The sequence below is a fragment of the Terrapene carolina genome, unplaced genomic scaffold (assembly GCF_002925995.2).
Source record: "Terrapene carolina triunguis isolate 2854851 unplaced genomic scaffold, T_m_triunguis-2.0 Scaffold113, whole genome shotgun sequence".
In the NCBI taxonomy this organism is placed as follows: domain Eukaryota; kingdom Metazoa; phylum Chordata; order Testudines; family Emydidae; genus Terrapene; species Terrapene triunguis.
In genome coordinates, this window is record NW_020664464.1 from 32,074,281 (window position 1) to 32,089,722 (window position 15,442).

Consider the following 15,442-nt stretch of genomic DNA (forward strand, 5'->3'; position numbering starts at 1 on the left):
TTGTGCAATTAGAGGAATAGTCAAATTGGGTATTTTGGGTATTTTTTTTTGTGTAAACTAAGGGTTTGCCCAGGGGAACATCCTCTGTGTTTGGAATCTGTTGTCTGTGAGAGTAGCTGGTATGCTAATCTCTCCCAGAGGGTTTTCTTTTACCTTTCTTTTCTTTAATTAAAAGCCTTTTTTTTTTAGATCCAAGGGGGTTGGATCTGGATCCACCAGGAGTTGGTGGGAGAAAGGAGGGGGGATGGTTAATTTCTCCTTGTTCTAAGATCGAGGGGTTTGGATCTGTATTCACCAGGGAATCGGTGAAGAGTCTCCCAAGGCTACCCAGGGAAGGGAATTAGCACTTTGGGAGTGGTGGCAGCGGACCACATCTAAGCTGGTAGTTAAGCTTAGAAGTTTCATGCAGGCCCCCACATTTGTACCCTAAAGTTCAGAGTGGGGAAGCAGCCTTGACACCTCCTATGCTGATTTTACATGCCCCCAGTCAATCTAGCTTTTCCTGATGAGGTACATGCAAATGGGGCTCTCTTTGTGTTGGTTCCACAATGCTTAATTTACTTTAGAGACAAGGAGATAAATTCCTTCCCTCCTGTGTGGAAGAAAACCTGCTTCTCCCTTTGTTTGACTACAGACTTTAAAGTATATCATCAGCAAGTATCAAGTGTTAATACATACATATCACAATTATATTAATGACCAGTGGGCTACTGGCTTTCATTCAATACCTTACAAGGTATTTTAATATGTAAATACGAGGATAGCAATGTGTTAGATGTAGGTGTTTGTCAGACCTGATAGAAGTTATTGTTACATGACAGTGAACCCTTTGCCAGTTGGCACTGAGAGGATCTTAGGGTCACTGAACGACAGCCCCCTTTCTCTTCTCAGCAGCCTCAAGGGAGAAAGTCTGTGCTTTCCATTAGGACATTACCCAGAACACTGGTGATGGCACCCTAATCTTTTGTTAATCTTAATCAGGCTAGCTCCATTTAAGGGCAGCATTTCAATCTGCCAGAAGCCAAAGGGATGCATGTAGTTTTTAAAAACTGGAAGAAACTGTTGAACCTGCTCTTACTTTTAAGGAAAAGGGAACAGCCAACAAAATTACGGAGTCCATCAGGTCAAACACCACTCTGAGCTGCGCAGAAGGGCTAGTACTCATTGCTGTTGGTTACAGCTACTTGGATCAGGATGGGGCACAGCCAATGGAACCCCTGGAGCCAGACAATTGCAGCCCATGAGACAATATCTCCACCTGCCACATCTCAATCCCAGTGGTGTCAACATGAAGGTGTAACATGAAGTTTACACCATCCTGTGTCCACCCAATCCAGGTGACAGAGGCAGGACATGGACCAAACATTTCTAGAGGCTTATAAATAGGTCACTACCAAATTCACAGCCATGAAAAATGTGTCACAGATTGTGAAATCTGATCTCCACCCGTGAAATCTACCAGGGAGAGGCAGGGCTGGGGGTGCCCCACCAGCGGCTCCTATCATGCACTGGGCTCCAGCTGCTAGTGGAGGCTGCCATAGGGCCAGCCCTGCTCCCCAAAAGTGATGATGCACCCCCCTAGACCATACAGCCCTCATGTCTGCACAGCCCATTGCTCTCCAGCTCCCCTGTTCTGAATGCAGCACCTCTGTCACCAACAGCACAGAAATAACAGTGACAATACCATGACCCCCCTACATCAGCCTTGCAACCCCTCCCCCACCCTCTTTTGGGTCTGGACCCCCATGGTTACAACACTGTGAAATTTCAGGTGTAAATATCTGAAACCCTGAAATTGACTATGTTTAAAAGCCTATGATCATGAAATTGACCAAAATGGACCATGAATTTGATAAGGCCACTACTTACAAACACTCTGGGCACCATGGGCCACACTGCAGAGCTACTGAGGCCTCCTCTGACTGGTAATGGCTAGGTTTTGAGGGGCCACAATGGGAGACGAGCTAAAAGCCCAAGAAACAACTCGCCCCAGCCTGGGACCCCCCCTCCCATCCACGCGCAGCCCGGGACCCGCCCCGCAGCGCTCTCCCTACGCCCCTCCTCGGGGAGCCGCACCCTCCTGCCAGAGGCCCCCGGGTTCCGAGCCCCAGGAGGGAGCAGCCGGGAAACCGCCGGCGAGGGCCACGTGCGGGGGGAGAGGGGCCGCGCGCAGACTCACCTCATTGTTGAGGTTCAGCACCTGCGCCATGGCGGCCGCCGCTCCGGGCCCCCCTACACCACAACAGCCCACGCGAGCCAGCACCCCCGTGGCGTCGGGAAGCGCGGCCCCGCGGCTCACACTCTTTTCAAAGACAAGCACGAAACGAAACTGCGCGCGTGCGCACTGCTCTCGGCGTTGCGGAGACGCTCTAGGTGGCGTCTCGATGGTGAGGGCCAGTCTAGGCACCGGCGGTATCTCGCTGGCCCGAGCGGACTTGATTGAACCACGGACACCACGGGGCAGAGCTGGAGGAAGTTGTGCTGGGTGCCCTGCGCGGCGCCCGCGGGGAGAGACTTTTCCTGTGTTTTTCAGTGGTTTCAGCTTATGGCTGTGTCAGGACTTTTTATACATTGAATAACGGAGCTTTGTGATCGAGCTCAGAGCCGGTAAGGAGCCCCCAGGCACGCATCGGGGGGAGAGCTCTGTGTCCAGATCCTGCACACAGACACCTCTCACAGGATCTAGCCCCTGCTATTAGGTCTTTCCCACGGAGTGGATTACAGCCACAATTTGATGGTGGTTGCTGTCATTGTAAGGCGAACATATAGCACTAATAAAAAAGTAATAAGAGCATAACATGCAGAGTGGCACGTTTCTTAGCAATTGTTCAATCTAACCCTGTAAAACAAATATACCTTCCTCTAGATTCACTGGATCTAGCCCTTGCTGCATTTTATATAATAAACAAATTACATGTCTAACAAGTTTTTAAAAATGACAAAATTATAAACAAAATTCATCGGGGAGCCACCCAGTCACCCCATGTGTCTGAGTTTCATTGTGCTCCACAGGGTTTGAAATTTTGTTACCAGCTCTGGAATTGAAAATTTAAGCTTTTACCTAGTCTATAGTATTTTCAGATACTACATCCCTCGAAATCTGAAAGAAATTTGGTACCCTGGGGAAATGAATTTGAATAAAGGAAGAGTTACTTTTTGTTTTAATTCAAATGTAAGGAGACTTGGCTCACTGCAAAGTAGCTGTGAGCACAGTTTGAAATTCAGCTAATTGAAACTGCACAAGAAATCTAAACAATGTTAATAACAGAGCAATATATTTATTCTCCATTCTCTTATAAATAAAAAAAAGCTGAACACATTGTTTTAAAATTGTGCAGAGATCAAACATGGGAGGTTTCAGCCTAAAAGAAGAAAGTTATGAGCGAGTGAAAGTAAGTAGTTTCAATGTACAGTATTAGTGATACTACTCACATGCTTAAAGTTAAGCACATGCATAAGTCTTTTTAGAATTGGAGCCTAAAAAAGAAATGAAAAAACACAGCTGCAATATGGAAGATAAATGCTGGTAGTGAGACAATCTTCTCAATAAATGCAGTCACTAATAGAAATCTATGCTCCAGACAGCAGTCTTATTAAGTCTTTCCCACAGAGTGGATTACATCCACATTTTGATGGTAGTTGCTGCCATTGTAAGGCTAACATACAGCAATAATAAAAAAGTAATAAGGGCATAACATGCAGAGTGATACATTTCTTGGCAACTGTTTAATCTAATCCCTGTAAAAAAATAACTTCCTCTAGACCCAAGCTAATTAAAGTACCACTTTTATTGGAAAGCAGAATATGGGATGTACAGTAATTAAGCTATGTAAGGCCTCAACCCTGTAAAGATTTACATACATGTTTAATGTTATGCACTGTGAATAGTTTCAATGAAGTCAAGTTAAGCACATGTGTTGTATAAGTATTTTCAGGATTGAGGCTTAAACTGTTTATCAAGGTTTCATCAAAAGATAGTTTTTCCTTTACTTCAGATTTATTATGCTACAGTGAATTGCCATATGATTTTTAAATGCAATCATCTTAAACCACTTTATATATTTCCTATGTTATTCCAGTATGTTACAGGTTTCACAGCCACAATTGAAAATCAAAGTTATTGTTTTAGATTTCTACACTTTAATCTGTTGCACTATTCAGATTATGTAAAATCAGATATGAATACACTTGAAGAAATAATTCCAAATATAATCACAGCAGAAATTATTGTTTATACATATATTATCAGTTCTAGGCAATTATTTTGATTACACACCATTAATTAACTGGCCCCTGGATGGCACTGTTGCTCTAAGAATTCTTTGACTTTGAAGACTGAATAATAAGGAAGGAAATCTAAACTGAGTTCAGATACCTCTATAATACAGTATCTAACATTTACATCTACTTATGTTTTGATGTTTGGCTGCTAACTGGTGGCCAGACATACGTTCTAAGTGAACTGCAGATGTACCACCTTAGGCTTGCTGTGAATGTCTTACAAACTCAGCAGAGGATGGCAAGCCAGTACTCGGATGGAAAACCTCCAACTTGAATTCAAGATGCTGCAAGACGTAGTATTAGTGGTTCAGTAGCTCTCTCTTCCATCTGTATCAATACCAACTGTAGTAGAGGAGAGCCAGAACCTGTTGTGAGGAGGGGAAAATTAGACAAATAATGACACGATTTAATATTATATTGCCATATAGGTGGCCCCAGGGAATTTGCAGTATGCCAAATTCACAAATCCAAACACAAAAATCAGAAGTGAAAAAGATAAGGAGTCTCATTTACACGAGGGTCTCTTTACACTGCCGTAGCATTTTAAAGAGATCTTAAAGCAGGTGAAAATTACATTTGCACCCATTTTAAGGTCCCTGTACACAGTGTGTAAGTGAGAATCAAGCCCCTAATTTCTACAGCAACATCAGATTGGCAGCTGTCATGGTTACAGGACTAACTGCAACTCTGACCCCTTTCTGGTCTCTGTGTGTACCCATTTCAAGTCATATTGTGACATTCCAGCCCAAAACAAGTAAGGGTAAGAAGCTTTTGTATTCCCTTTGCTGAACATATTCACTTTTTTCCTCTCAAAAGTCTACAAATTGTCATCTTGATCAGCAGAGTTCCTCAGTTTTCACTTTGCAAGCAGACTTTTGATCTGAAGGCTCAGGACTATGAAGAGCTTTAAAACTAAAAACTAAAATGTTAAAATACAGAACATTTTCAAATGCTTCTGGTCACCAATACAAAGGACAGAAATATGTTGATCTGCCTTAGCAAATCTTGCAGCGGCTTGGTAGGAAGCATATTCTATTAATAGATCCAACCGAGAGCCCTATAAAAAGGGAATTTCAGTATTTCAGATTAGAGGTAATAAAAGCAAAACCACAAGTTAAGGTCTCTATATCTCCTTGAGAGAAAAGTGAGGGCATTTTAATAACATTTCTAAGACAGTAACAAAGAGGCTAGGAAAATGATCTTCACAGCAACACACTGAATAATTAGGAGTGGGGCAAGATTACATCCTTCCAGGCATGACAGTGTTGTAGTGTTGGGCAGCAACAGACAGGTTTGGGGGTAAAGAGAGAGAGATCTCAGAGTCATTGACGTAGAGATGGTAGCTGAATTTGTGCTTGTAGGTGAGATTACCCAGAGATAAAGTGTAGCGGAAGAAGAGAAGGATACCAAGGACAGAGCTCTGTGGACCCAGGCAGAAAGCTGGAGAGGGATGAGGAGAATCCTCTGAAAGTCATGATGGCATGATTAGAGAAGTAGAAGGAAAACTGGGGGGGACAGTCATTAAAGCCAAGGGTAACCAAGATGTCATCAAGAAGAGCCTGGTTAATGGTGTCAAAGGTGGCTGACAGCTTGAGGAGAATGAGGATGGAGTAGTGCTTCTGAGCTTTGGCCAGGAATAGGTCATTAGCACTTTAGTGTGAGATGTTTCAATGAAATGCCAGGAGAAGAAACCAGACTGAAGGGAGATAGGGGTGGTAGTTCATAGGCAAGTGGGGTTGAGGGTGGGGGTTTTTAAGTGGGAGAGTCTAAAGCAGGGTTTTGTTGTGAGGGGAAAGAGCTGGAGGAGAGTGAGGCTAAGGAGCAGGGTAAGGAAGAATAAGAATGGAGGCAAGGGAAAGCAGGGGATGGGAGGGAGTCATTGGGGCAAATGGAACAATTAGAGGAGCCAGATGGACAAGAAACTTCTGTATCTATGACAGGGCATAACTTAAAAGTTAAAAAATAAAGCCCATCAGTCATGTAAAAATATAAAACAAAGTATACCAATTTTAGTTTGATTGTACTCCAATTCAAAAGTGATTTTTGTTTTATAACTTGAATTTTGCAGTGTAAATTTCTTGTGTAGGCCAGTTCTAAGTCTCTAGCTGTTATAGCTGTGAAGAAAACCTCAGACATGTGAACGGTGTGTAAGTGAAGTTGCAATATCTGAGTCTGAAACAATAGCCCTGGGAGGTGTAAATTACCCCATATATCTCTTTCGGGGTTAATTGATTGGTAACCAGTGATGATAATCTAAATGTCAACACTTAATGATTTCATTGTGCAAATCTGCAATTCCACCTCTTTTCTTGCATGATTGTTCATAAAATCTGCTATGAATGTCACCTCATTCTGGCACCATGGGTAGATGGGGTTTGGGAGATCCTATCACTTATTATTTGTATTATCATAGTGCTTACGAGCCCTACCCATACACCAAGATCCCATTGTTCTAGGTTCTATAGAAACACAGAACAAAAAGACAGTCCCTTCCCCAAATCGCTTACAAGCTAACTTTTTTTGCCAATCAAGAAGTCAAGCCCAAGGAGCTGAGCAGATCCGCACTGAAGGGGAGCAAAGTACAATGAGCTCAACAGAGCCCATGGACATACACACAGAGCAGGAGTCTAACTCAAGTTGCCCAATGGACCATGGAGAGCCTGTTCAATTTTGCACATCTGCACCATGTAGTGTAAGTGGTGCCTCACTGTGGACAGACCTTATTTATAAGTGGAGTTTAGAAGAGTACCACCACCTGTTTTCTTGCAATTTGACTTCTGTGCTTCACATATTCTGAGTGATCTTTTTTTTAAAAGAAGTCCTGTCCTTTTATTGCAAAGGTAGCCAGCAATGTAAACTGACAACTAGGGTTTGTAAATTGATCATTATTCTTCCTACAAACCACTGGTTATTCACACTAGCTTTCACAAATAATCACAGTCCCTCTGCTGCCCTGATTTTTTGAAAAAGCCAGTGGCCATAGCATACTGAGCATACTCTGGGCATTTTGTACTGGCCCTATTTTTTGTAAGATCCTACAAACCCTCTGTGAGAAAATAAGAACTACTCATGTGAATAAAGACCTCAAGGTTAGGCTCATATTTTGTAAGTCCCCATGATATGCATTTTATTAATGGTCTTCATATGTATTTATCTGACCATCAGTTATGGCTCTGGATGGGAAAATACATATTTGGGCAACTTAAAAATACATTTTATCTAGCAGATGGACTGTAACAACTTTAGAACAGTTAGGCATATTTTTAAATCCATATAACATTAAAATGGAGAAATGTATCCACTAGTATGTAGTCGCCTATTTTTATCAGCTATTTAATTAAAAAGCAAAATTTTGGACAACCTCACTGCAAGATATGAGTTATAACACAAAACCACTTGTGAATGATAGGAGTCTATCAAACTAAAATTGGTATTTGTTTACTTTTGTACACAAGTGGCTGACTTTAGTTTTGAAATTTGGAAGAAAACAATTTCTCTAGAGACATTTCTAGCTAACATTCATCCTCAAGCACAGTTTTGTAATCTAGTTATAAACCTTTGAGAATAAGGGTCTATAATAGAAACTCTGACTGGCCAATCCATAATTTTAGTGATTCCAGTAGGCCTTGCTATGACGTCTTCAATGGTTCAAGATTTCATTCTCAATCCAGATGGTATAGATGGAGTTGAAATAAAACATGCATATTTAAAATTACTTTATATGGACACTTCTTGGACTCCAAACAGCAAAGAGGATGTGTATGCATGTCAGTGAATGGGTTTAAAAATGTACATTTTTGTGGTAAATACTGTAAATCTATGTACCCATGATCTTTTGGAAAATATTAAACATACAGCTTCCAAACAATGAAGGGATGGGAAAAAAGTGTTTCATATCAGTGCCAAGTCAGTTGTTAAATGTGTGCTATGAAACCAGTTAAAACTGGACATAATTTCCTGAGTTCTAAAGGTTCAGAATATATTTTATCTCTAACTTTTTAGGACATCTGAACTTCAAATAATTCTTTTTTCTATATCACAGCAGTGTTTTCCTTTCAAAGAAACATCAATGACTGCACAGAGGCTGGTATGGCTAGTTTGAAAAGCAGAAGAGTTTATGATAGAAAAATACTAATAAGGGAATCTCTACTATAATATTTATGTCATGGATAGACACTATTTGTAAGTCAACCTCAGCCACCTTTATGCCACTGTCTTTTATCCACCATCACCACTATCTTGCAGAATAGTAACACATTATTAATTAGATCTTCTCTCTTTCTACAGTGAAACTCTGGAAGTGATTAATTTCTTTTGATACTCTGATTTACTGGTTATTAGAGCTGGTCACAAACTGTTTTTTCAATAAAAATAGCTTCTCAAAAAACCCTGAAAATTTAACAGAAATTTTGTGTCTTCAAAACTTCAATTTTTTGAGAGGAAAAAAATCAAGCAATTCTGTTTTTAAAACCAAAAATTGATCATATTTACTACAAACTGAAATTTGTAATGTTTGAAAAAATAATTTTTGGTTTTCAGATCTGGTTTTTCAGTGAAACTGATTTTTATTTTTTCTAGAAAATTTAAAAAAAATGGGAAATATCTGGCAAAGAACAACTGGCATTTTTTGATCAGCTCAACTGATTCCTTAAATAGTAGGAGTAATAAAAGCTCTTCTTTGTTTTCTCGAAACTGTTTTGAATTTTTTTAACAAACTCACACTTTTCTAAAAAAAAAAAAAACACAACAGATTTATTTAACTCATTTCAATAATGCAGATATTCAGTGTTTCCAGTGGATGCCACCCATCTCCTTACATCAATAGTACATTACATCGCTGACTGATATATCTTGACATGAAAAGTCACATTGTGATGAGTAAACTTAAAATGTTCAAAGATCACACAGCTTTCTTAAAAACATAGTGTAAAAAATTGCCATTCAAGGAGAAAACAGTGAGGGGATTTTTTTCAACACTAGTTCTAAAAGCCAAGATTTCCTGTAAAGAAAGGCCAGATTGGGACACTTATACAATGGCAGCATGACTTCTTAATGCAGTTGAGCTCTCCACCATGTAGGTATCTCCACTGGTCTGGTGCTCCACTTACCAGCTGATTGCCAGTATCTGTGGGGTTGGGAAGCTGTGCTCTAGCCCCTTCCACTTTAGGGGACGATCACCTAGAAATTCTGCCAAGTTAGCCTAATGGAGTTTCCTGGCCCTGTGCCAACTTTCACAGATTTCCCCAATCAACCAACTTTTCATGACATGTCAACAGGTGACCTTAAGGTTGGAGATTTTTTAAATTATTTTGAAAAAGAAGGGATGATCGGGGAAGAATTTACTGCATTCTTCTTTTTCAAATATTGATCTCTGACACCTGGCTTTGTGTATGATCTTGAGGATGTAGTTCAGGGGTCGGCAACGTTCGGCACGCGGCTCGCCAGGGTAAGCACCCTAGTGGGCTGGGCCAGTTTATTTATCTGCTGATGCGGCAGGTTCGGCCGATCGCGGCCCCCACTGGCCGCGGTTCGCCGTCCCGGGCCAATGGGGGCGGTGGGAAGCCGCGGCCAGCACATCCCTCGGCCCACGCCGCTTCCCACCGCCCCCATTGGCCCGGGACGGCGAACCGCGGCGAGTGGGGGCCGCGATCGGCCAAACCTGCCGCGTCAGCAGGTAAATAAACTGGCCCGGCCCGCTAGGGTGCTTACCCTGGCGAGCCGCATGCCGAACGTTGCCGACCCCTGATGTACTTCCTTAATCATGGACAGTGTAAAGGGTAGGGGACAGTCACTGGTTTTAGGCCCCTACAGAGAGAATTAGGGCTATTCTGACTCGTGCTAGCTAATCTTGGAACCAGAACAGGTATGTTCAGTTGCTCCAATCAATAAAAAGGGTTAGAGCTCTTCTCTTTTGGGACAGAAGGAACAATAGGCATAAGACAAGTGTAGCAGGAGTATGGGTGAGGGTTACATTTTCTTAAATTGACAATACCAAATCCCAGGGAGTGGGTAAATTTTGGACATTAATTCTGTATATTGTGTGGAGGGAGCAGTGTGGGAAGCTTCACTCACAGCCCCCCCTCCACACAAGCACAAGCTAATTACTGGGGTGTCTTTTTCCATGGGTTGCTCCCCCGACTGTGGCTTGCCCCCCCCAGTTTGGACATGGTCATTAGGAAGCAATAATTGTCCAGTTTCTCTGATCCATTATGCTATTTGGGACAAAAATGTTCTATATGTTGACACAACTGTATTCCTACCCCCCAGAATTTTTCTGAAGCACCCTTGTGTAATTCTCTTGAAAAATTCTAACCAAGTCTTACATTTACTTTAGCCTAGAACACTTTGTGGGCATCTTGCCCCATAAAATAAACTTCCTCATTTTCCTAGTCTGAATGGAGTGTAGGAAGTAGTGGATCGTAGGGCTATGCTACTTTTAACAGATCAGTGTGTCCAGTGCAAGCTCCCATCATCCATTTCTTCAGTGTGTTGAAAATCCTTATTGAAGGGCCAAAATCCATGTGCTGTGCATGTAAAACCCTGACACAGGCTCTGTCAGCAACTTTTACAGGCCCGAAGTTCAAAGCTTGGTCAAGAGGCCTAGGGGCCTAGCAAACAGTGAACAATATTGGCTAAGAGAAGCTGAACAAACAAGAGACAACCTTGTTTTTTACTAAGATAAGCATGGTCAGCAAAACTCCAGATGGGGAGGAGTAATTGGCACCCTGATCAGAAGCTACAGACATACCAAAGTATTGAAAGGGGCCTCTATGTCCACTCCTTCTGCAGGAAAAGATAGCCAATACCCTCCCCACATACCAACCTTGAGTTCATAGAGAGGTTCAAGAATGTCAGTATGAGATATGACATCCTCCCTTCAAATTGGTGCACCCCATCCCTCCCAGATTCCAGTGTCTGCCTTTAGAAACACAATGGGCAACCTGAAAAACCATTTCTATTGCCATATACTTTTCACTGTCTTTTTGCTTTAACCCCCAGGAATGTACCTGTTGGACAATCAGAGGAGCTACCTCATTCCTCTGGACTCCAAATCAGAATTCAACGTATATATTTTATAATTAAACACTTTATACATTGTTTAAAGGATAACACCTGTGTACTAACAGTATGTTACATGTTAACCTGAAACCACGGGTGGAGACATTATGTAATCTTTAGACTATTGGCTTACTGTGCTTATCTTGTCTTGCTACTAGACCTATCCAGGGGCTCAGGACCTCTCACCCCGTCACTTCCCTCCGCCCATGGATATTTCATATAATCTATTCTAATCAATGGCTTGGCAGTGTCTCTGAGCCTAATAAGCAAAGTGACACTCCGCCAGCACTGTGTGTAATAAACCCATGTCCTTAATTCTACACGGTGTCCATTTTGTTCCTTCACTTATGCTATGTTTTCTGGGAGGGAATATTTGAAGTAGAGCCTATTGTTTAGGAGATCTGACTCTCAGACTGTTAAAGGTGAAATAAATTAACTGAAATGGGCCATCTGGCCTACCAAGGGTCATTCCCCTTCTGATCTTTCAAATTTCTTATCTTGTAATCCCCTATCTCTTTTGGGGGGAAAGAGTTGAGTCTTCTGCTGAGAGCAGATGACAGACTATATTAGGACCTATAACATCCACAGACTAAACTTCTGTATGAAAGATGCAACTATTTGCTCCATTTTATCCAAATTAAGTGTGACCCTTAGCTGAATTAGGTGGGTAAAACTCCATCTGGCACTGGCTTCTTGAATTTTTTGGCCCTGATTTTCTTTAAACCCTTAATTGATATTTATCTGGTCTTGGCTCACATTGATCTAACTTTCATGTATGTAATGAGTCCCTTGTTGATGCTGTCAACTAGGAAACTGAATGCATAATTAAATATAAAAGGCTAGTTTTCTGAATTCTTTCTTGCAAATATATTGAAATTCTTCTTCGAGTGCTGGTCCCAATGTGTATTCTACACATGGGTGCACATGTGTGCCATGCACCTGAGTCCAGAAATTCTAACAAGCAGTGTCCATTGGCCTGCACAGGTGCAGTAGTTCTGCTCATGCTTCAGACTGACAGCATAGGAAGCTGTATGAGCTGACATCTCATCTATTCCTTCTTACTGCTGCATGGCCTGAGTTGGTATCTGTGTCCACAAATTTCTCCAGCTTTTTATCATTGAGCTCTGTAAAAAAAAATTGTTAATGGTTTATAATTTTTATATGAGCATAATTAGAGAGTTTTACTATAGTTAGTATTGGTAGATTTTCCCCCATACTGGGGACTCCCTCCCTGCAGTCTGGGACTATTTCCAGAGTTCCAAGGTTCAAGAATTTCTTCTGCCCATGCTCCTTCTCCGTGAGTGACCATTGCAAATGGTGTCTCTGCTGTTCAGGTGAGACATATATTCCTGCAAAGTGCAGCATCTGTCACTCTTTTCCACCATGATCTTAGATTAGTAAACACCTCATGGAGAAGGCTATGAGTCCCCAATCTGATCTAGGTCAGGGAGACCCCTTGTATATTGGCCCCACCAAACAGGCAGCGCCTCTCTGAGCACAAGCAGAATCTACAGCTGCTAAACCCAAGGACTCTTTTTCCTGGGCTTCCCATGAGAGTAAGGAGCACTGTCACAGGGCACCTCCATCAGTACCCATTGAACTGCACTGCCTGGCCAGTTTGTGTGGTTTCACAGTCACGAACACACACTGAGTTGTTAACATTTTCACCATGTGTGTATTTATTCTTCCTTTACCAAGTATCACAGTGTAATGCAGGCTTGCAGCAAGGGGAGGCTTCCCTGCAGCCCTCACTCCTCAATGGGAACTAAATCTCATACCAGCAGCACTCACCAGGGTACCATTTGAACCCTTGGCAACATGCTCCATGTCCCATCTTCCATGAAAGTCACATTCTTAGTAGTATTACCTCAGCCAGAAGGGCGAGTGAGATGGAAGCCCTCATGGCAAATCCACCATACACTGTTTTTCACGTGGAAAAGGTCTCTCCTTGATTACATCCTAAATTTTTTCCCCAAGGTTATTTTGGAATTCCATGTCAACCAAGCTGTCAGCTTAGATGTTTTCTTCCTGAAACCCCATGCTTCTGCTGAGGAGAGGAAATTTCATTCCCTCGATGTCAGATGCACATTAGCGTTCTATCTGCAGAGGACTGAATCTATCCGAAAATCACTTAGGCTATTTCTTGCCATAATGGAAATGTCACAAGGACAAGCTATAATCTTTCAGAGCATATTTAAATGGATTTCTGGTTGCATCATTGTGTGCTATCAATTAGTGCATATCCCTCCACCTGATGGGGTAAGGGAACACTTCACAAGAGCACAAACTGCCTCTGCAGCATCACTGCAGTAAGTACCATTACTGGGTATATGCAAAGCCGCTACCTGAAGTTCCAGTCACACATTCACAAAACATTATGCACTAGCTCAAGCCTCTGCTGCAGATGCAGCAGTGGGAACTGCAATACTTCAAGAGTATTTCTTGCTGGCTTCTTCACATCCCCCTCTAGTCTGAATACTGCTGATCGGTCACGCACATGTGGAATACACATGGGGACTAGCACTTGAAGAAGAAATGGAGGTTACTTACTTGTAACTGGAAGTTCTTCAAGATGTTGATTACTATCTCTATTCACTACCCACGCTCCATCCCCTCCTGCTTCAGATCCTTCTGGATTTGCGGTAAGAAGAGAAACTGGAGAGGTGTTAGCCCACACTACCTCTTGTGCCCTCAGTCTGGAGCATGAGGAGAACTACTGTGCCTCTAGGGGCCAACAGACACTGCTTGTTATAATTTCTGGACTAGGGTGCATGGTGTGCATGTTCACCCACGTGTGGAATATAGATAGGTACCACACATCTCAAATAATTTCCAGTTACAGGTAAGTAACATCCATTTCTAATTTAATACTCAAGTAATTTTACTGACTCCTGTAAATTAATTTCCATTAATTGTAGAAATAATGTTCTATTTCCCACCTTGACTTATCTCTTGGGGGTTTCTGTTTGTTTTTGCAGTACTAGAAAATGTTGCAAGAATTATTAATTGCTTTACAGTAGTATTTCTCTTATCATTCTTGACTTCAGTTTTCTCATTTATCAACACTTTCCCCATTTCTTGTAATAGGGTCCGTGGCCTGCTTTAGGTCTTACATGACAGGGTAAATATATGTGTGTTGATTACTGTTGGACAATCCTCTGGGGCTCAATTCACAGGGATTGGACTCTGCAGGACTGTTCAAAGGAGTTAGGGCAGGCGCACCCACAGCAGGTTTGATTTCTATTGACCCAAGTAGGGCACTGAAGTGGTTACATGGATGATTTTTTTAATAATCTCTGGCCTCTAAAGTTGCTACTCCTGCATGCTGACTCAGACTTTGCCATCTCCCAAAGGTCTAATAGCCGTGGCAGGCAGTAAAGACACAATCTTGGGAGTTTTTGCTGCCACGTTTCCATTGGGGAAAAAAAATTATTCCCAGCTGGCATGATATGGTGATTATATATATAGAGAGAGAGATTCCAGTGGAAGTAACCACTGTAAATGTTTAGCCTTGTATTCTAGAATATGTAGTTTAAAAAACCCTAAATTAATAGCAGTTATTTATTGCTTTGTGTGTATTTCTTGTCTAGTTCCCTGCCAAGGTACAGTCTACAGTAGAATCTTGATTAATATTAGTGCTGATGCTTTCCATTCATATAGCACACTTCAAGCCAAATTTGCTTACATATGTGTAAATGAAAAAGCTGGAATTGTTCTTGCATCCTCCGACCTCTTGCTTTACGAAAGGGAGTAAATATTTTAATTATTTTAATAAGATGGCCAGCCAGGCACAGAGTTTAAAAAGACTGATCATGTGAAGGTGCTCAGCACCCCAACTCCCATTAGTTGTATATAAGTTGAATGTTCTCTGCACTTGACAGGATAGGGCCCTAAGTGACTTGCCAAGGGTTCCTTAATGAATTAGCAACAAAGCCAGCTACAGAACTTTTGCCTCCTTCTTTTCAGTCTTGTGCCCTATGTATTGGATTAGCGAAGTGCCACTTAAGCAAAAACCCTATTTCCAAAAGAGGGTCATGTATCTCCCTCCCAAGTCTTTTTTTGACTGATTGTACAAAACAGCAATGACAGAGTGCTGCAAAGC

At 41.9% G+C, this 15,442-nt stretch overlaps 1 protein-coding gene and 1 long non-coding RNA gene across 3 annotated transcripts in view; one reads left to right on the forward strand and one right to left on the reverse strand.

The window, feature by feature from the left end:
- SRFBP1 (serum response factor binding protein 1) overlaps positions 1 to 2,325 on the reverse strand; it is a 108,913-nt gene extending 106,588 nt beyond the window's left edge. For both annotated transcript variants that reach the window (XM_024194526.2, XM_024194525.2), the window contains exon 1: positions 2,180 to 2,325. In XM_024194526.2, the coding sequence (XP_024050294.1) occupies positions 2,180 to 2,209 (30 nt within the window). In that variant the 5' untranslated portion in view covers positions 2,210 to 2,325. The remainder of the gene's footprint in view (positions 1 to 2,179) is intronic.
- An 86-nt stretch (positions 2,326 to 2,411) lies between these two features.
- LOC112102983 lies at positions 2,412 to 12,477 on the forward strand. The gene is made up of 3 exons (XR_002907797.2): positions 2,412 to 2,607; positions 3,339 to 3,392; positions 11,281 to 12,477. It is a non-coding gene; the product is annotated as an uncharacterized LOC112102983 (long non-coding RNA).
- Positions 12,478 to 15,442: the final 2,965 nt, after the last annotated feature.